Genomic DNA, 22,353 nt, shown 5'->3' with positions numbered 1-22,353 from the left:
TGATGGGTCCCTGAGCAGCTGGCAGGCAGCGGGAGGAGTGGCTCCAAAGATTCCTCTCACACCTTTTGCCACCTCTATCCAGTGTGTCTGGAAATATGATCAGTAGAGGATTATGGGATGGGTAAACTTCCACATTCTTAAACAACACCAATCAAACACAAAATGAAAGCAAAGATAACGAATACAGGGCAGCTAGAAGTACATTCAGCAGTGTCTCTGTGTTATTCCTCTAGAGGTGTGCGGTCCCTGTGTGAGCATCCTGCACACACTAGAGCCAGCCAGCCATTATCCCACAGCCGGCCACCTGGGGACCTAGACGGCCTCCCACTTTTTTTTAACTTTGTAATTGTGACTGTCTTCACCTAGAGGAATGTGATTGAGGTACAGGAAATGGAGGAAGGATGGAAAGCTCTTATATCTTCATTTCACAAATCTTAGACCCAAAACTGCTGATCAGAATTGTAAGTGGTAAGTCACAATACATGCCTTTGAGCTGCTGCTTGCTGTCCAGACAAGGAGAAGGCAAGCATCCTATCAGATTAATAGCACCACAGGAGACACCTGTGGTAGCAGGGGTCAATGCCAGGTTCATGGATTTCACATTGAGTGCTTCATGGCCGGTCTTGTGTGATGCTCTTGAACCTTTCAGGCGCTTCGCCCCAAACCACACAGCCAGGACTGCCTAAAGGGGCTTCCAGAGCCTGCCACTGTTTATGACCTCCACCCTGAACCTTTCGGTCCTGCTGACCTTGCATTCCTCTCTTAGCCTTCCTGGACCTTTTGAGGTGTGGACTTTGCAGTGAATTACCCTGTTCACAGACATGGCTCATGCTCTGACTGCCACTCTGCCCCTCTTGCCAGCTCTGGCTCCAGCCTTGCCTCCATGGCATTTTTCAAGCGTGTTTTCTTAATTAGGCTGCTCCTAGCACACCTGGCCTCACCAGCCTCAGGATCCTCCATTCTCCCACTCCCCCATGAACGGTATAACCGGTAAGTTCCCTTTGGCCCTATAGGCAGAGCCCCAGGCTCTGAGGGTCCGAAGGGGAATGATGAGTAGTCTCTGTAGGCTGGACGGGCCACACAGCCTCCTGGAAGACATAGACTTGTAGGCTGGTTATGATGTGGGTAGGGAAAGAGGGGGTATCGATATTCCAGGCTGGAGCAAGAGAGGTCCTTGTTATGACTTGTTAACAGCTGTTAAAACCGTCAGTGTGAAGGAGGAGTTTAGAACTGGAGCTGCCACAGAGATTTAAGGATTATCTGTGGATTTCAATGCTATTACTGTTCTTTACCAGAGGAGAGGGGAGGAGGGAGTTGGAATGAAGGAGAGAAAACAAAGCCTCTAGTATGGAGTGATGTCAGATTCATGGAGTTATTCTGCTCTCCTCCTCCAAACAATTTTTACATTCCTCCGCTAGACCCCATTTGAGAGTCTCATTTTGACCCCTAGCATCAGTGCCCTTTACAGCCACGTTGTGAGCACTTGTGCCATTTAAAATGAGTAAGAGCTAAGTAGGTGATCGTATCATCTTTCACACAGACCAGTGATTCCTGCGTCGGTTACTAGGCCCCTATGGTTCGTCTAACCCCATTTCCAAAGCCTGGTCTCTCAGTTGCCACCCGAGCACCTTTTCCTGCCAGGCTCTGAGCACTGTCAGAAATCAGACTTAGGTCATAGCAGCAACAGTAACAAAATGGTGATTCTGTGTGGTAAAGACTGTGTTAACTAACCTTATTGTGGTAAACATTTCACAATATACACGTGTATCAAAGCACATTGTATACCTTAAACTTAGTCAGTGTTACATGTCAATGATACCTCAATAAAGCTGGTGAAATAAAAAAGAAATCAGACTTCAGAGAGATAGGAGAAGCAGTTTGAGAAAAAAATAGAGCTTTCTCTTTCCAGCTGAACATAAAACAAGTAGTTCCATAGGCTTTTCTTAAAGTCTTACATACAAATTTATCACCTTCTTTTTGACTTCTTTCTTCTATCTTGTATATATTTCAGGCAAGGGCCCTAAAAATAGTTTTTAGAGAGGAGTGGCTTTCTTGTCTCACAGCAAATGTTTTTTTAATTTAAAAACAATCTCTAAAGGAATTCTCTCATCTCTTCCCCAAAGTGGTTAGCTGAATTACTAATTTTGTTGTCATTCCATCCCTCCCACCCCTCTGTGCTGGGCTGAGTGAGGACTGTGTAGAGTGTTTTAAGTAGTGAGTGGGTAGGTGGGTGGGGAAGGCAAAAGATCTGTACACTGTTTGTTAACCTCTAATGCTGGTGTAGAAGAGCCATCTGAGACACTTACTGTCCAGCATAAAGTTTAATTCCAGCTGGGACTCAGAATGTGGAGCCTGAGAGAGCATCTAATCCAGGTCAGAAGAAGGGAAGAGCACCATGTGTAGTGAAAGTCTGGCCATCCAGGCACTGTCTTGCACACCATTTCATGAGAGGAGTGGCCTCTTAACGATCACTTGCCACATGCCATTGCCTTTATGTTCATAAAGAGCCTGCAAGCCATCCACGCTGTTTCACCACTGAGGAAACCGAGGCTGGCGGAGTAAGTTTTGCCCAGGAGGACCTAGGTAATAAGTGGAAGGACTGGATTCAAACCTTGGTTTCTCTGTGCTCTTCTTGCTCCTCTCAGTTGTAAAGCCAGGGCTGAGAGGCTGACAGCAGGGAAACATCTAGATTGCTGACAGGTGCCCTCAGCTTTGCAGCCTAGAGGGTAACTGAGCCTTTCGATACTAAGGGGAACATTCCCCTGGTGCCTGGTGGGGTGTTTGGATTGTCTGCTCTGCTGGGCCCTGTAATTGGGCCAGTGGGGAACTCTTTCCAGGTATCATAAATAAATCTTATGACATCTGATCTGTGTTGAGACTGAGCCATAAACAAGTTCTTCTGCAAGTAAGTGAAACAGGTCTGAAGTGGTAGGATTATGTCATTTCAGTCACAGCAGAGCTGGCTTCAGGAAAACCTAAGAGGAGGCAGAATGTGTCTTTAATAATCTTTATCTGCTTCCTTCAGCATCCTGTACTTATACCCTAGTCCCAGCTCTTTAAAAAGTATCATTTCTTTTTCCCCAGCAAAACTTCACCAGCCATCTCGTCCCATCAGCCTCTAAGATGACAGCTGTCTCACCCAGAAACTCATCTGTGCTCAGGTGGTTTGTGGGGATCCCATGGCCCACTCTTGTCTTGTAATATCTACTGATTTTTAACTCTAGAGGCTCAGCCCAAAGTGCCGTACCTTAGACTAAAGGAATGTCTTTGATAAAGTCTTTAGACTTAATGGCTTATAGGGAGATCTTTTGGATGTGACAAAGGCCGTGGCTGCTTTTTACATGATGTCATGTTGGGTATCTATTACTTCCTCCAGTGCCAAGGGCAGCCCTTCGATTCAGAGCAGTGGGCTTTGTTCAGGCTTGAGATTGGGCAGTTATTAGCTAAAGGACGTAGACCCGTAATATTCAGTTCCTCTTTTCTCACTTTACTTTGGCACTCCTGTTTGGTGTGTTCACGTGTTTTGGGTCATCTTCCTCTCTTCTGGCTAGACTAGTGTGCTCTCTCATCTGACAGCACTGACTTGGAATCCAGGGAGAGCCTCTGGTAAGATTGGCTGAATGCATATTGGATGTGATGTTCGTCTCCTCGGCTGTCTGCATCAAGCAGCATTCCTCCAAGTAGGGGCAGATTCCTACAGTCCAGACCTGTTGGCTGTAACATAAGCCTTTGGAATATTGGGGGCGGGGATGGCTTCCTTAATTTCTTCTCCATTTCCTGGGGAGACTCATAACAAGAGGGTTTACTGCAAGGCAGGGATAGAACAGCTGGGAACCAACCTCTAACTGAATGGTTCACTTTCACAAACATCTCCTCAGTTACGCTCATCTCAGAGAAGATGTGCTGGCAGAGATGCCTCAATTATTAACTCAGCACTGGAAACCTCCTTGTAGTTTCCTGTTTCCTTATTACAGAGTCCTCTCACTGTCTTTGGCATGGGCCTTAGACTCTTGTACAAGTGAGTCTGGCTTTGGCAAAGAGGGAGTCCCTGGCTCTGCTTGGGAGCAAGCGTCCATTCACTCCAGACCCCCAGCATATACACTGACACCTGCATTCCTCTTCCAGGCTGAGTCTCAGACTTGTGCTGGTGATACAGTCACATGTGAGCAGCCTGAAGCCTGCCTCCCCGTCCCCCCCACGGGATTTATATCTAGTTACCACTGGGTGTTTGGTTCTTTCCCCCTGAAACATCTGTTTGTGCTGCCTTGGGGAGTGTCACACAGAACTCAGGCTGAGTATTTTCATCTAGCTGTCATTCACGCTTTGGCTTGTTAGCAGTGCAGTAGATGCCATATGGAGCCCTGACACGCTCGTCGTCTCCTGATCTTGCCCATCTTAGGAGACGCCTGAAGCATGGCCCATGAAGATGAGCCCGGGGAGCTGCTGCTGAGCTCCTTTTTCTCTCAGTGTACCCTCTGACACTTGATCTCTAGCCATTCTGAATTGTTCGCAGCTCCCTGAACATGCCAAGCCGTTTTGCATCTTCAAGGATTTTTTCAAGCTGTTCCTTCCACTTGGCATGCCCTTCTTCTGGCCCAATAGTCGTCCTGGAAAATACCGATCCATCTGTCAACATTGTCTTTTCTGACTCTGGAGGTGGAGTGTACCACTTCTTCCTCTTGTCATTGCACACAGACTACTTTCTCTGCCAGACTGAGCTCCTGTCTGATTCCCCTCTGTGTGCCCATCACTGGCGAGGAGTCGGGGCTCAGCTGTGAGGTGGAGGAGAAGGAACTGACCTCGGGGTGAAGTATAGAAGAACAGCTGGGTTTGGGGTGCGTGCTCATTACTTTTTAGTAAGCGTGCTACATGTTTTACATCCATTCTCTCCTTTAACACTCATATCAGCTCTAAGGGGTAGATCCTGATACTTCCCTTTCCTGAGTTGGCCCCCAGCACACAGGCACCCATCATTCTCTGTCTCAGCATCTTGCATTATTTTCCTCATAGTACTTTCCACTGTCTGAAGTTATGTATTTGTTTATATTAGTTGTCTCCTTCACTAGAAAGTAAGCTTCATGAGAACAGGACTTTGACAGTCTTGTTCACTACCATAATGCCAGCACCGATTACAGTGCCTAATATAGTGAATGCTCACTGAATATTTGTCCACTGAAAGAGTGGATGAATGAACGACTCCCTGTTTAACAGATAGGGAGACTGAGACTAGGAGAGGTTAAATAGCTTCGCCAAAGTCACAGGCTCAGAAGGGCTTGGCTGGGAATTCTGGTCCTACTCCAAAGTGGGCGATCCTAACATCCTATACTACCTCCTTTAGACATTCTCCTAGTGCTCCTAGGAGAGAGGTCGGCTTTCCTGCTGGACCTGCCTTGAAGGTTAGCCTTCCCCCTTCTCACTTCACTAGCTAAATCCCTTCTCCTCGGCCAGGGTGAACTGTGAGAGATACGGTATGCCAGCCACCAGTTGCGTCCAAAGTGCCAGGCATGTTGTTAAACACTGGGGATAAAACAGTGAACGAGGAACGGATTCAGCCTGCCAGGAGTTCAAGTGGCAACGACTGACATTTACACAGCTGTACCGTGGCGCACTGAGTCCCTGAACGCGTGGAGACTGCAAGGGCAGAGCAGGCATCTAGCCAGACCACCTTCATCCCTGGTTCCCTGAAGGCAGACAGGGAGACATTAGCTCAACTTAACTCCAGTTGTCTTCTCTAGTGGGGTGGAGTGAAAAATCAGCTGAGAGCTTGAAAGATATTTTTTGTGCAAGTTCATTAAAACAGTGAGACCTGGGTGCCTTTCTCCTCAGGACAGATGGGACTGAAATTGAAACCAATGTCCGACCCAGAGAGACTCTGTCCTGAGTCCAGGGAATGGTGTCTTGGTGGCAGGCCCTTTCACATGACTGTTTGCTGGAGCTCACAGAGCCAAGGCGCGAGTCTGAGGGGAATGGCTAACTTGCAGCCAGGTTGCTAGAGGGAAGTCGCAGACTGGCTGTAGTTGAAAAAACTGGAAACACCTGACTACAACTTTTTAAAAGAGATATTGTGATATCCTGTAGCAGGAAGGTAGTTTTCTAGTAATTGGTTTAGAGTTTGAGTCTGTTGAGACCTTGGAAAAATCTTTAGTGATGAGCAGAGGTTACCACCTATGCTACTGGAAGTGAGGCATTACCAGTAACCTCCTGGATAAATGCAGCCAAGCTGCCCTCACTCAGCACTGAGTCCCCCGTCCATGGTTACAAACAGGGGCCAGGCCCTGCTTGTCGTTCCAGCTCTGCCGGCTGTGGGACTTGGGATGCGCGTCATTTCTCTGCTTCTCACTCTTCTCATCTGTAAAATGGAGTGGAAATGCTATCACACAGGGTTATTATTATGAAAACTGAATGTGAAAATGTCAGTGAAGTGATTAGTTCTGTGCCAGGCAAGTAATAGTAGTATCCGTTTGGTGAGTACTTACAGATAGCATTATCCTCATCTTACAGATGTGGAAGCTTCAGTTGAAAGAGGACTTTCACCCAAGGTCCTGCTGCTGATGTATGCTGGAATGAGGTTTAAAGCCGTGTCCCTGATTCGTAGTTGTGTGCTTTTCTACTCTGGCATGACCACCACAGTAACCACGCCCGCTCCCGTATCTGGAGCCACACGTCCGCTGACATTTCATCTGTGGGAAGGAGAGGAGCAGCGAGTCAGCATCCCTTTATTCCTTCCTGGCCTGGATGACTCTCTCCCTCCGTAGACCACTAGGGTGAGGGGGGAAGGTTGGAGTCTTGGAATCCAGGCCTACCCTGAGTACAGCTCACAGCTGGATTGTAGGGGGCTGGAAGTTGCCAACGTGCAGCTGTTTTATAAGGAAGATGAGAACATTTCCTCTTGGAGGTGAATTGGTTCTTCAAGTTTCCTTGCTTGGGGAGGGCTGAACATGAACTTGCTTCTGCTTTGTCCTCAGTGACACTTGTCCATCAGACACAGTCTTACTTTAGCAAAAAGGCTTAGTCATTTGTAAGAGTAATCATTTATGATACAGCATTTTAATCCGTACCAGGTGCCCCAAGTGGTTATATGTGCCTGGTGATGGAAGTGACAATTAGGAAAGAAATGGAGCCTGGGCTCACCTGTAGAGTAAGCTATCCATGAGATTCTGCAGTATCTCTAAGACCAGCAAGTTGCCCACAGTTTGCCTGGGAAGACTTGGGATGTTTCTAGAGCAATAATTCTTTATGGGGTTGTTTTGATCACTCACCTGTTCATTCATTTGGAAGAATAGTGTTGAGGATTCACTGGTGCCAGGCACATTATCAGGTACTGATGATACAGCAGGGAACTAAATAGTTAAGTACCCTTACATCTCAAAACAATTTTAGGCAGTGATCAGTGCTGTGAAGACCATACACAGCCTAATGTAATAGTACAGGAGTGAGGTGGCTACTCTAGGTTGCTTGATCAGGGAAAGCCTCAGAGAAGGTAACATTGGAGCTGAGACCTAAATGTTAGGAGCCAGTCATCCCAAGCCATGAGAGGGAGAGCTGTTTAGGTGTAACAGCAAATGCGAAAGCCTTAAGGCAGGAATAAATTCTGCTTACTTGAGGGGCAGAGAGAAAGCCAGTGTGGCTGGCAAGTGGCATGAAATGGGGTAGAGACGGAGGCAGGGGCCAAACCATGTAGGGATTTCTGGGCCATTGGCCTTATTCTAAGGCTCTAGAAAGCCATTGAAGGATTTTTAAGCAGGGCAGTGGCATAATCTGTTGCACATTTTAAAAATATTACTCCGAATGCAAACCTACACAGTAGTGAAGTTAAGTATAGAAGTAGGAAAACCAGTCAAAAGGCAACTGCAGCAGTTCAAGCAAGAGACGGCGGTGGCAGTGAAGAGGAACAGCCAGACGTGGGGTGGAAGTGCGGTGGGAGTGGGTAGAACTTGCGGTGGACCCAGCTGGATTGGGGATGGTGCTTCTAGGGTTTTGCACACAGTGGTTGGCACGTGTAAAGCACTCAGTAAATTACAGCTGTTGACTTACTGTTATTAGCCAACGGCCTATTATCAAACACCAAGAGGACAGGCTTGAGAAGCAATCTTGAACCCATTCAAATGACAGAAAGATGCCTACGGTGCATGTGTGCCAACAGTGTTAGCTCTTCTCTTTTGTTAATAAATGGCATTCCGAGAGAAAATGGGGCTTGCAGGTATGATGGTGTATTCAGGAACCAGAAACTCTGACTTTCAGTTAATCTCACTGCCATCAACATCAACTTAGCTTCTCTTAGCCTTGATTTCTTCACCTATAACTATAAAAGGTGTTGAGCATTTTCTGGGTGCCAGGTACCATGCCAAGCTCTTTCTCTATATATTCGGCACTTTCTCTATATATTGATCCTCATTTAATCCTCCCAACAACTCTTCCAGGTAGGTACTAAGTTGTCCTCCATTTCTAGGTCAGAACACTGAATTCAAAATCCCACAGCTAGTAAGTGGCAAGGCTGTGACTCAAACCTAGGTTTTTCTAACTCTTAAATCCACATTCATAACCGTCTGTGATACGAGAAGTAGGTTTTGAGAGTTGGTGTGCTTCCAGTTTCCGACTGTCTGCAACTTCCAGACCTCAATTTAAGGTCATGGTGGAACTCAGAACTACTGAGAACTAATATGGGATACTTAAAAAAAAGCCTCCTATTTATACAGAGATTAGAGATTAGTGTCAAGAGTGTATTTATTTATTGATCCTTTCTCCTCTCCCTTTGGTAAGGTACAGCAGCTGAGGCAACAGGAAATTTGAAGTCCAGCATTTTATTAAATCTTATGTTAAAGATTTCTGTGGAAGGAAACTGCTTGAGAGAGATTTGGTTTCCATTATTCACTTGCCAAGAAAAGATGAGGAAACTGGGTCGGGTGGATTTCCTGAAGGTGCAGGAAGCAGGGAAGGTAAACCCTTGGGCTATTTTCTGCATCTAACCTCCCAACCCCCTGGAGTTGCCTGAGCCCTAACAGAGTTTGGGAAAGGTTCTGGTTCAGCCCTCACCACAGGAGGTCGTCAGTTCTGTGAAAGCCAGCAGCACTAGGGGAGGGGAGGGAGGTTGTGGAAGGCCAGCAGAAAGGCAGAGAAAAGGGAAAGCTTACAGCTCCCATGGCATTTTCCTCTTGAAGTTCAGCAGTAAACCGAGTAATGTCATAGAAGTTATTTCATTGAGGAAAAAAACACAGTCACACACACACACAATCTTATACCCACAGACACTTTGAAACTGCCTTGTATTGGCCAAGGGTGTGGGAAAAATGGGCATTCTCACCTATTTGAGTAACGATTGTAAATCAGTACAAGGTGATTTCTGGAAGGCAGTTTAACAATAATATATAAAATACTTTTAAAAATATATATCCTTTGCTTGTTGGAGAAATATCTGATTCTAGGATTAGGGCAGGAAATATACAAGATGAGCCTAGAGCATTTTGTAGTGCCAGAAAGTAAGGAGGTGCTCCCCCAAAACCTCAAAACAAACCTTACATTGATGAGGTGTGTCAGGGCAGCAGGCCCTGACTTAAAGGGCTCCCAAAGGCCAAAGCTGAACAATTTGAGCAACAAAATAAATAAAGCAGTATGGGATTATAACCCAAAGTGTAAAAATAAACATCCATGAGTCCATATGATATAAATAAATGATTAAATAAATGAATGAATGAAAGAGAAAAGACAAATCTCTTGTTGAGAAGAATTTCAAATAATTTATGTAGATACTCCACCTTCAAGGATGGGGAACACGACTCCTCACCCCTTAGGTGTGGTTGCCCATCGTGACTTCCTTCCGAAGATACAGTATGTGAAGGAGGAAAAAGAGTAACTTTACAGTGGAAGAACCTTCACAAACATAACCTCAGCCAGGTGGTCGAGGTCGGCATCCACAATCCAAGTCATATCAACGGTGTGTGCCCTTGATGGGGTGCGATGAGCACAGCGCTTGGGTTCTGTAGTTTTCCTTTTCAAGGCCTGTAACCATGCCCAAATTGTGAAAAACACTAGACAACTTCAGGTGAGTGACATTCCACAAAATACCTGACCAGTACTCCTCAAAACTGTCAAGGTCATCAAAAACAAAGTCTGAGAAGCTGCCACAGCCAAGAGGAGACTAAGGAAACATAATGACTAAACGTAACGTGGTGTGTTGGGTGAAATCTGGAGCAGAAAAGGACATCAGGGGAAAAGCTAAAGAATCATAGAATGCAGACTTCAGTTAATATTATTGTACCAGTATTGATTTATTGCAATAAATGTACTATACTAATGTAAGATGTTATAACAGAGCAAACTAGATACTAGAACCCTCTGTACTTAATCTTTGTAATTTTTCTATAAATCTAAACCTGTTCTAAAAAATAAGATTTTTTAAAAATTGCCCTTTGACCCAGAGATTTCCCTTCTGGGAATTTTCTATTCAGAAATAATTAAGAATGACCCTGCAGATTCATCCACATGGATATGTGTCACAGAGTTATAAGTAATAGTGAAAACATAGAAATAATTTGTGTCCAGTGTTAAGTATGATAAATCCATACAATTTAACCATGAATCATAGTCTTATAGAAATACATTTCTTGATAAGGGAATGTATTCATGATTGCTGTTGAATGAGAAAAGTGGATTATGAAAGAGGTTGTGAAGTATGTATTTTTACTTCTGCATAGGAGGGATGTAGTTGAATATATTTCAATGTGTTAATGGTGATTATCACCAGTGGTTAACACTGTGGGGTTTTTTCTTTTTATAGAAGCGATACTTGTTTCTTACAGAAAATACAGATCAGCAAAAAAGAAAAAGTTACTTTCTGAATTAAAAAAAAGAAGGCTGAAAATGATTCCATTGTAAATCCAGCAGCAGCAGTAGCAGAAGATTCAGTCCTAAAGAAGAGAGCGCTGAGAGCAGATGGGACACTGGCAGGCGAACAAGCTTCCCGTTAACTTCTGTTCAAGTGTCTCCCTGTAGAAGGGCACTGCCTGAACAGGCCTGCTGGCACCTTTCCATCCTCCACAGAAACAGGCCGCTACCCACACCGCCCCTGTGGAGTGCAGGGAGGGAGGCCACCTATGCAGACGGTAAACAGGTTGCAAGGTGCATGGAGATCAAACTTAGGCCTGTGGTCAGTGTGGACCTGCAGCCACGCTGGACACCCAGGCCTCTCTCAGAGGTGCCTACGTAGGTCTAACAGCGGCAGAGGCAGCTAAACCCAGTGTCTGTTTCCTTCTGCTTCTCCGTTTATCTGGCACTTTTTCATCTTAAAGAACTTCCCTGTACCTTCCAACTCATTACAACAACCTACCTTGGAGGTAGGTATTATTTACCTATTTTGCAGGTAAAAAATTGAGCCTCAGAGATCTTAAATGGCTGTCACTTATCATGTGGGTAACCAGGAGTCAAGATAAAGTTTACATCTCTCCTCTTAGACAAGTTTCATATCTGAGGGTTCTGGAGTCTGTATAATTTAGATTTACCATTTATAAGCTGTGTACCTTCAGCAAGTCATGTAGTTTCCCTTGGCCTCAATGTTCTCATCTGTAGGATGGAGGTAGTAATTGCTATCCTAAAGCTACTTTAGGGTTTAGTGAGATTGTGCATTTAAATTGCTTAACACAGTGCATGGAACATTAAGTCAGCCATCTGACTTGCTGAACGGGAGACAGTCCATGGGAAGAAGTATAATGTGAGCTATGGGGAGGAGAGCCCTTCTCCCAGTTTCCCGTGATTTGCAAAGGAAGATGCAGCAAGGCTGGTGCCACCTTAGACTTCGAGAACCATGATGAATTGAGGAATCTTGGGGCTCTTGGCCATACCAGAGTTTACTGTATGAGGGTCCATACTAGGTACTAGTCAAACAGTACGATTCATCAACCTGGCGTGTGGGCCCCGCCAGAAGAAGAGGTCAGAGAACTTGGAATGTTGAGGTCAGCCTTCAGATTGAGTTGGAGAGGAATGGGGAAGGAGAGGCACACAGGAAGCAAGAGAGAGAAAACGGTATAAACTAGAGCTAATTCACTAGCTCAGCAAATGTGTGAGTCAGAAAGGAGCTTAGCTTTTGTATTTCCTTAAATTTCACTTACAATGCAAAGCATCCTAATTTCCCAATTGAGGAAACTGGGTCTCAGAGTCACACAGCAAAGCTAGGACTAGAACTCAGAAGTCCTCTCATGTTTTTCTCAGTTAACCCACGATAAACTGAAGACATTTAACCTTATTTTGTATCTGTATCTCTTTTAAATTTATACTTAAATCTATTAAAACTAATTTATATTAGCTCCACAGGTAGCAGCTAAATATGTAAGTTTGGATTCCTTACAGCCCAGTAACCCCTCACTTTCAGCCGAGGCTGCTGGGACAGGTGACGTGGGAGACAGAAGTGGCAGTTCTGCCCTGTCGAGTGGAGGAGTGTTTCGGTATTTGGCCCATCCCCCAAGCTGGGCTGATCACATACCCTTACTGAAGCTGGGCAGCCACAGCTCCGATGGTGAATGGAGACTTTCCAATTAGTTCTTTATACAATACTTGCACGGCTTCACTTTTGGAGACTACTCCATCTATCTTTTTGAATCTCAGCTGAATCTAGGCTTCCTCCCATGTTGATACTTAATTTCTCCATCCTCTTGAGTGAATAATCCTTTTATAGCAATAATTAATAAATAGCCAAGGTTTCAGCAGTAGGAGTAATGCCAAATCAAATTAAGTTGTATTATATTCTCAGGAAAATAAACTATTTAACTTGGAAGAGCAGAGGACCTACCACCTCATTTAACTTCCTCTCATAAGCCTCCATCTCTGGGGACAGAAGCTGAAAAACTGAGCTGCCAATCCATGTGGACTGTCTAAAACTTGTCAGGCAGTGAAATGCTCCTTGATCATAATAATTTTATCAGCAGGTGTTTAGGGGCTGAATATGATGGGCCTTGAGGCATGCCTTGAACAGCTGTTCAGTTTCACAGGCACCACTAGACAAAAAGGATGTTCCTGAGGCCGTGTGCCCACCTGACAGAGGGGTCACAGCAGTCTGCTGGCTGGGCTCCCAGTCCCGTTCTGTCACCTAGACCCCTGTCCCCACCCAGGGAACTGTTAAATGTCACACCACTCTCCCATCACAGTTTAGGGACTCTCAGTTCCTTTAGCTGAACTTTTTGTTCTTACACCCCCTAAAATAATTTAGAAAAGATTATATGCCTCCTTGCCCATTTTTAAGTTAACTCCTGAAATCATATATCAAGTTTAGATAGTTGGAAAGGGTTTGATTTCTGACATACTATACAATATGAGCTTTATATACATTTCTGTCAAAATTTTGGCACTACAGATTTAGCTTATTAAATTTGCAGGCAAGATTTACTATATAATTTTGTTGGCAAAGGTGGTTTATATGGTCAAACCATCCAGCCAGATCAGTCTTGCTGCCTGTCAGATCCACATCTGATTACATATTTTCAATTAAATATATTAGTATACACTTCGTGACAACCACCTCACTTCTGAATGTAAATTCTTAGATCTGTGGAGAGACAGATAAGGGCACACAACTTTGCCAAGAGTTTATTACCTGCATGAAATAAGGGATTATATCCTTTACTCTTTCTTACCCTGCTCTCTTAGGACTCCTCTCAGAAGTAAGGAGTTCTAAAATTGTCCCATGGTGAGGTTCAGGAGGATGAGGGGTATGTATTTCTCTTCTGAAGTGGGAGTAAGGTGATTGTAAAAGTGAGAGTGGCTGAGGAGAGAACCTGTAGATCACAGACACGTTCTAGGAAAGGTCAGTTTTAGGAAAGAGTATATATAGAAGGTAAGGATCTGAACATTTATTTCCTTTGAATCAACGATGACCAAATACCTCCTGGACAGCCGTTAGGTACCACAAAGCTACGTGTACCCCAGTTTTAAAAGCACTGCTTTTAGACAAAAGAGCACTTTCAAACTAGATCAGCCTGTGACTGAGGCCAGTTAGCTGGGCTTCACTCAGTATCTGTCCTCACCAGTGTCGGCAGGAACTGCCTTTTCTAGAGACTTGTCAAGTAGGAGGGTCAGAATCATGGAACTCAGCCTTTCTTTCTATTCAGTATCTGTATGTCATTAAGTCTGAAGTTGTCATTAGGAAAAAAAAAAACAAAAAAAACTCTCCAAGCAAGCAAAGAAGGGCACTGTTGTGCTCCAGAAATTTAAGGACATTTTGGGACAGGAGCTCACTTGCTCTGGAGCATAACATTTCAGATGCCAGAAGAGCAACATTGAAGGAAAGTTAGGAGGAGGCAAGTGTAGATTCTGGAAAAGAAGGAAATCAGGTTGAAGAAGGGAGCCAACATTTTTAGGCATTTATATTGCATAAAATACATAAAACTTTCATTATAACGTTGTAAGATATACAGTGTTACTGTGAGGAAACTGAGACTCAGAGAGGTTGAGCTACTCACCTAAGGTCCCACAGCTCATTAGTGCCAGAGCAGGGATTTGAACCTAGTTTACTTTGGTGACTTCAAAGCCATTATATAATGCTGCTTCTGTCATGGTAAATACCCACTAGAGAATTGGCTGTCTATCTGATACCCTTAGTTTATTCTCAAAACAGCAGTAACAAAACAGACACTTTTAAAATTTCAATACCTTATAATTATAACTCCAATTATAAATCTGAGCGTGAATGGTTGATGTTTCAGAGGATGGTAAGTGGCTGAGTTAGAAGGCTGTGTTTCTTCTCTTAGAGAAAATAAAGACTCCTATTGACTAGTTAAGATAAAATCTTATTTACACAGACCAGCTTATATACAGAGTCAAGAAAGAGCATTCAGGAGATGCTATCTCACACTAATTACACTGTGTGACCTCCAGGAGAGACCACACACAAGGTGAACAAAGCTCTATGTTACAGATTCAGTTACTCGTTTTTCTTCTTCATTGTGAAAAACAGGTTATTAATTATGAAAATGAATGTTTTATTTGAAGCTGCTATTCTGGACAGAAATAATTTTCCATCTCCCCTTCTCCCCCATCCCTCACCTACTAGGCTGTAAAGTCCAGGAGGACAGCTTGTGTGATTTCATCTTACTCATTGTTGTGCTTACTTTCATGCCTGACAGAGTAGATGGTCAGATTAACCAGTGATATGCCGGGATCCCAAGGTCTCATGCTTTTAAACTATGAGGGGGGCTATATTGTTCAGCCCAAGAACAGATCTCTTTTAGGGTAATGAGAAAAGATTTCATCAGGCAGGGCTTCTGATCTCTTCCCCAAGTCAACTCTACAAGTCTTATAGTAAGGGACCTGGCAACTCAAAAAGAATTTAGTTTATCTATAATTTCATTATACTCAATTTTGAGGGGTTGTTAACCTCTTTGTGAATATGATGAAAATTATGGCCTCTCTCAGACGAAGGCAGCACAGACAGAACTTTTGTATACAGTTTCAGTAGGTCCATGAACCCTTTAACTGTTCACGTCAAGTTAAGAATGCTAAAGAGTGAACCGCAGTTTAAGGAGAGGGCACATGCCTATGCTAGACCTCTCATATTTGAGGGAAAATTGACAAAGAACACTGAGCTTGCTTTGGATGTAATACCAAAGGGGAGACTGTGGCGCCAGTTCCAGCTGTGCCTTGATTCTGGTGAGACACTTTCATGAAAGACTCTTTGTTCCCTTTGGGACAGATGCCACCAAACAGTGTTCCTTAATGAAGGTCCACTGTCCAGCCCTTCCTAATACTCACCCTTCATCCCATGATTAGACAATAGGCAGGAAAATGGAATGGAAAAGGGCAGAGTTTGGAGAGTGAAGGTTTCTGAGTTGGTTCTTTTGGCTCTTAGAGTACACTTACCTAAATTTCAGGCTCTGTGTTTCGAAATGTTTCCACCCTTAGCAGAATTAGTCCATGTTTGTTTCCTAGAATATTTGCCCTTAAAGTCTTTCCCAAATGGATGTGAAAAGGCAGAGACTTTATATACACAGATAATCCCTCATGAGATAAAAAGTTTCTAGGTCATAGCTGGGAGCTACTTTCCTCTTCCCTAGCTCCTGTCTCTACCAGAGGAGGGAGAGCGTCCCTCCCTCCCTTCCACACACCCCGGCTTTGTCCACACTAAACTGATCCTTAAGTTTTAAGGAAACAGAGCTCACTATGTGACTGAGGATTTTACATCTCTCAGAGCTTCACTTTTTCCATCTACCAAATGGGGATAATAGAAATCGTAATAGTCTCCACGTGCTAGGCTTTCTGTGATGAGTATTAGAAGGAGTGGATGGGGCGCGCTCAGCCCAGTGCCCCGGCACAGGGTAAGCACGCAGCCAAGTTGGGTCTTCTTATTGTTCCAAGGACAGTAGCCTCTAGAAGTGGTAGAGAAGGAGAAACCTGGCAAGTTTGCTACTTTTGTCCTTCTGGATGTCCTTCTGAGTCTGTCTGGCCCTACCTTTTTCTTGCCCTAGTTCCTATATTGACAATGTTCTCTCTTAGAACCAAGCTAGGGAGGCTCTAATCCTAAGCAGCTGAGGTTGGAGCCATGACTCTGGGACTCACAGCTCATTTTTTTCACCACTGAAATATCACTGACGTCTAGGATACCCTGGTCAGGGCAGTAACGACTGACTATTCCTTTTAAATCCTTCCCCCTTTGTTTTTATTCCTCACTCCTTTTTTTAAAACAACTATTTACTGAACACTTCTGTATATTCCCAGCACCATATTAGTGCTAGATAAACAGTAGTTAATAAAATAGACAGGATTGCTACTCTTTTATGCTCTGGTGGGGCGTGGAAGGGAGAGTAAATAGCAAACTAATGATTCACTGGGTATGATAAGGACTATGAGAGAAATAGATGGAGACAGAGAACAAGCAGGGATCAGACTTAGAGTGCCTTCTCCGAAGAGGTGACGTGAACCCAGCGGCAGTCCCTGTGGCGTGAATTGAAACCTTGGTTTTATTCCTAGTGAGAAGTGCCATTGGGTATGCAGAATGATAGCTTCTTTTTGTTTTTCTCTTCTAACAATAGGTGACTTTAAGGTTTAGTGGAAGTCAAACTTTTTATTTTTACCAGCAATTTATTTTTTCAAGCTAAAAAACATCATGACCCTCACTTGCTCCTTTAAATAGCTATTCACATACTGTGCATTTTATATACATTATCCTATTTATTCCTCCAATAACCCAAGAAAGTAGGTTTTATTATCATCATTATCTCTGCAGTCAGAGAAATCAGAATGTAGAGAGGTTAAGTAACTTGCCTCTGGCCACAGTGCCCAGCAGTGGAAGGGTCAGGGCTGGAATCCAGGTAAGTCTGGCAACAGAGCCTGTGCCTTCAGTCAGGAGACTAGGCAGCCTCCCTTCTCGTGATGTCTCAACTTACCTGGTTCTCCTTTCCTTTGTAGTGGTGCCAGTGAAGAAGAGGACACATGAAGGCCTGCCATCCCCAGTGGAAAATCATCCCTTCCCCGTGTGTGTATGTGACAGCGTGTATGTAACGGCTTCTGATTCCTGATTCCTGTGAAAGCTGCCCAGCAACAAACGTACTCCGCCAGATACGTCCCCAGATCCACAGCAGGCACTGTCTCTCCAAGGGAAGACCAGTTTTAACTGTTACTGACTGTGCTTCTCATTCTCTTGTCGTGGTAGGTCAAGGAAAAGTGCCCCTTTGATCAACCAGGAGCAATTAAAGGGTCTTTCAGGTAATCCCTCAATGGCTGCTTTGAACTTACTCAGGAAAGGCAGCCCCTGTAATATGGTGTACCCAAACAGTATCACTTCATTAGGAAGGATCTGGAATAATCTTGAAGGGCGGTCAGAATTTATTTCTCTATCTGCTAGTAAACCCCACTTTATTCATATTGAAGCATGAAATAAATGAGGGCAAAGTAGGACCAAATCAGCCCATGTAGGTAGTCTCTAAAAGTCCAATTACACATCTGTGAAAATGTGGTTTCATGAATTAAGATGGATGGCTTGAAAACAGAGAAAGAGTTAAAAGTTAGAAATATATAGAGGTATTTTTAGTACATGAGGTTATCCAGGACTTCAGATTCATAATTCAGTGCTGTGGAAATGAAAAAAAAAAAATTGAAGAGGTAGAAAGGAAATGACTGTTTAAAAAAGCCGGGGAGTTGGGGGGTGTTGGGGAACCAAAGAGAACTGATTAAAAGTTGAAATCAGTATTTCTGAACTCAAATTGCCTGAATTTCCAAAGTAATCACTAAAGGATCTGATGGAACCTGACTTAATTTGTGTTGATTCCTAGGCTTTATGGGTCTTGTCACAACATGAAAGGCTAGAATGTGTATTACCCAATGGGAGATTTCAGTGTAGGTTTTTGCTCCCACTCCTCTAGCTTAGCCTAACTTGGCTGAAATGCCTTGGGGGAATTCTTGGCCCTCTGTGGTGTGCCAACCAAGCTCCGCCTCCCAGCAGGTACATCTTCCTTTTACTCCAGCCAGGACCCCCTTCCCCTAGCACCCCTCCCCACAGACCTCCAGGTCATCTCCCACACCCTAGCTCTTGCCTCTTAAGTAGCATGAGCAGAGACACACCGTGGTTGGACTCTGGCCTTTCTGCCCTCCCAAATCATACTTCCTTACAACCACATTTTTTACTCTCAAGCAAGCTGTGATGTACCAGGGAACACAAAACTGCAAGCCAAAAAACATGCATCCCCTGAAACATCAGTTCTACTCAACAAATGGTTTGGAGTCAGAGAATGACGTTATTTTTGGATAAAATGAGCAGTTACATTATGAAATAGAATGTTCATACACATAAACAGTGAAGATAAAATGGGAGATTTCACAGAGAATTTTTATTTGCAATTAGAGTATGTGTTCCCTTTCCCCTGCCTTTAGTGGTATTTTGGTGTTCACTTCTGAGAAGTACAATTGGAAATATATCCAAGCAGCCTTGGGGTTTCTGCTGACTCAGGGCCTAGACTTCAGTGCCTCTGAGGCAGAACCAAGGGAGTCTGCACTGGGGGAATCCCTCTCTGCCTGCCCGCCCACCCGCCCGCCTGTGACTGTGTACCTATCACAAAGCTTTAGGGCCAGCTGATGTGTGTGTGCAGGATGGTTTTGAGGCAAAAACAATACTTAACTGAATGAATCCTATTTATATCATTGTTCAATCCTGTGCATGCTATGAAATGATTATTTCTTTGAGGCATATATGCTTCTGGGTTAGGATTACACTAGCTCACTAACATGTCAGGATGTTGGGACTGAGGGAAGTGTGGGCTGATTTTTTTTTAAGTACTTTTCTCTCAAACTGGTGGCCAACAAATGGCTAAGACATTTCTGGTGCTTCACCTTTGTGCTTGCAAAGATGGGAGAATTTGGCATACTGCTAATTACAACCCCAAGCCACATCCAATGAAACTACTCTTAAAGGACCACTGGCCACTCTTAAAAGAGCTTAAAAATCAGAAGATTAATAAGACTTTAGGATTTAGAAGCTTGTGTTGTCTTTCCCCAATAATTATTGTGTAATCTCCAAGTAGTAGCCTTATCTTAGCAGTGGATAGATCATTGGCTCCTCTGTACCTGATCATATGTTATTACTTTAAATCAGTATTTGGGAAACCCACGCATTTATGCAATGGATATGAACGGAAATATAAAAATACGTGCTAGCCTGTCTCAATGAATTATCGTATATGTAATCCTCAAGGAAAGCACTTTTGCTTTTACTTAGAAAGGATTCCAGATTTGCTTTATGGGCTCCTGCTGTCTTCAGCACCTGATAAAACTTTAACCAGGGAAGCATTAAACACAGTGCAGCAGCTTCTGCCCAGGCTCCTGAGTTCCTGCTGGCAGCATTTGTCAGTATAAGAACTAGGATGCTGCCTGCAGTGGCACCAGCTTCTCCTAAAGTTGGAGCATGTTGCTCAGCCTTACGCCCCAGTGTGACGAGGCTTCCCTCCTGCCAGGGCTGTAAGAGTTAGAGTGCTCAAAATTGTGTCCTGACTAGCTGAAGACTGGGTGTGTAGAAATCCCTAGAGAGAAGTCATCTAGGGAGGCAGTTAAAGAATGTCTTCTGAATGAATTGGATCCTCACAGCAATCCCTGGCTGCTTCCCAAAGATTGGGTATCTGGAGGCCAAGAGGGGGTTTGTCCTTTGATTTGATGTCATTAAATCCAGGGCACATCCAAGAAATGCTTAGAGTCTTTGCTCTGACAGCCCAAAAAGGGAAATGACTTATATTGAGGACCAACTGTGAGCCAGACCCTGTACTCAGGCCCCATTTCTCAGATGATAGTACAGATTTGGAGGGCAAGAGTCACTTGCCTTGAGTTACGCAGCTAGGAGATACTGGAGCCAGATTTTGTACCCAGCTCTTCCTAACTCTGTGTTTGCCTAAAACACGGGGAGGAAAAAGGCTGCAGTTTGCCCCACTGCAGTCTGACCATCTCACTTTATGGATTCTTTTTCAAAATTACATTTCATGGCTTGTAGTTCAGGCTCTGAAATGGCATTGGGGTAGCCTTCTTCTTCCACTTTAGCAGACACATTAGGTACACATTGCTAACTTGAGCCTGCCCCCAAGAGTTGGGGTGAGGGGGGCCTTTCCTTTTTGGTGTCATCCCCCATAAATAAAGTGTTTCTAGGCTTCCAGGTATAGAACTTCTCAGAAATATGGAAAGCAAAGGGTGTTCTGCTAACTTGAACTGAAAATGTCTGCTGCTACACTGCTGCAGAAAGGAAGTCTTCATATTTTAGTAAACCTAGCCAGTCTGTGCCCAGTGAGGATGTAGTCATTCAAAGTCCAGTGACTCTAGACTTTCCTACTAATACCTGATGTGTGTTTGTACACACACACAGAGATGGTATGTGTGTATGTGTATATACACACATACATACACACATGTAATTTAACAACTAAGGGAAATTCAAAGCAGCCCCCTCATTATCTCGCATACAACTGCAGAGGTTTCTGCCAGCCCTGATTACAAGTGTCACCAGATAATTGGAGCTTAGGAGCTTGCTTACAAGATGCTTACAAGAAGAGCAACTCCTTGGCAAAGGTTGTCAGCTCCTAAAGCACTGAGCCAAAGTGACAGCCCTGAAGGAAATTGCACTCCAGCCCTACTCCAAGATGTCTAATGATATGGGAAATTTGGATACCTGACCATTTTGGTGATCTGAGAGTCTGATCACTCCAGTCAGGCCTGTGGGCACAGCTGCAGAATTCACAACTGGTAGGATGGCAGGGCAGGGCTCTGGAAATCCTCTCCTCCACCTAGAAAATACTCTCTTGCCGATACCTGAAATTTCACGCTCATGTAATATCTATCTGTTCAGTGCATGCTTTTCCATAAGAAAATCAGTTGCATGTTTACTGTGTGCCTAGCACACCTGGAATTTTCTGTTTAAAAAACAAATCTATCTCATTATGGGTGGACTCAGCCCAGCTCTGAGAGAAAAGAAGGCCTATAGGGGAGGCTTCAGATCTCATTAATATTACCTTACTAGGCGGTGTTTCTGAACCCGAACTCCAGCCTGTTCTACGAGCCATAAGGCCCATGCAGCCCTGCCCTCTGGGGGCCTGCCTAATAAAACAGTAGCATTTGGAATTTAAGAACACACCGGAAACAGCAGGACAAGTGTCAGAGCAGGAAAATAAAAATAAATTAAGACCCCTGTGGGTATAATGGTGCAAAGAATGCCACAGAGCCCATGCTGGGCTTGATATGACCTTGAGGGGACAGTAGATTTATCCTCAGTGGGAGTTAAACCTGCCCAGTCTTTCTGTAGTGACAGGCCACTGCGTGGGTGGGAGAGCCAGCAAGCCCGCTGTCCTCTGCCTGCTGTCCTGTGCAGTCACATTCCCTCCTCAGTCATCGTCCCCTTTCACCCTTTACATTAAACAAGGGAACACTAAATCTTTCAAGGGAATTACACGTTTGAGTTAATGTTTCAGTATATCATTTTCATACTGTAAATTATTTTGTAAAAGAGATTTACTGCTATCCCAGAATGTTTGGACTCAGCGCCCCTGTGCATTTGGAAATCAATAAACTATTACTGGAAATACCATTTGTCTCTCAGAGTTGTGCACAAAGGACCCTGCTAGGTGTAAATATTTATGACGATCTGCCTTCTTAACTGTGATAATGCTGGAGATGATGGTGTTTTGGGTATGAGAGTTGGGAGACTTACTCGCTCCTGACTTCTCCAGAGTGGCTTTAGGAGATCTCTGGGAAGTGACAAAAGAACAGACTTAAATTCATTGTTATTTAGAGAGGTGTTTTCTCCTCACAGTGAAATGACTCATGCATAGGTTAAATTTTCTGAGCAAAGTAGGTTATAAACTAAAGAATTCTGGGTCATGAATGATGTTTTCAAATAACATTAAAGCT

The 22,353-nt window shown here is 44.0% G+C and overlaps 1 protein-coding gene across 2 annotated transcripts in view; it reads left to right on the top strand.

Moving 5' to 3' along the window:
• Positions 1-22,030, top strand: part of TRIM44 (tripartite motif containing 44) — an 89,123-nt gene extending 67,093 nt beyond the window's left edge. For both annotated transcript variants that reach the window (XM_011000591.3, XM_064492448.1), the window contains one exon: positions 17,386-22,030. In XM_011000591.3, coding sequence (XP_010998893.1) covers positions 17,386-17,413 — 28 coding nt within the window. In that variant the 3' untranslated portion in view covers positions 17,414-22,030. The remainder of the gene's footprint in view (positions 1-17,385) is intronic.
• Positions 22,031-22,353: the final 323 nt, after the last annotated feature.

Source organism: Camelus dromedarius, chromosome 12 (assembly GCF_036321535.1).
Source record: "Camelus dromedarius isolate mCamDro1 chromosome 12, mCamDro1.pat, whole genome shotgun sequence".
Taxonomy (NCBI): Eukaryota; Metazoa; Chordata; class Mammalia; order Artiodactyla; family Camelidae; genus Camelus; species Camelus dromedarius.
This window is presented reverse-complemented; position numbering and strand designations above follow the sequence as displayed.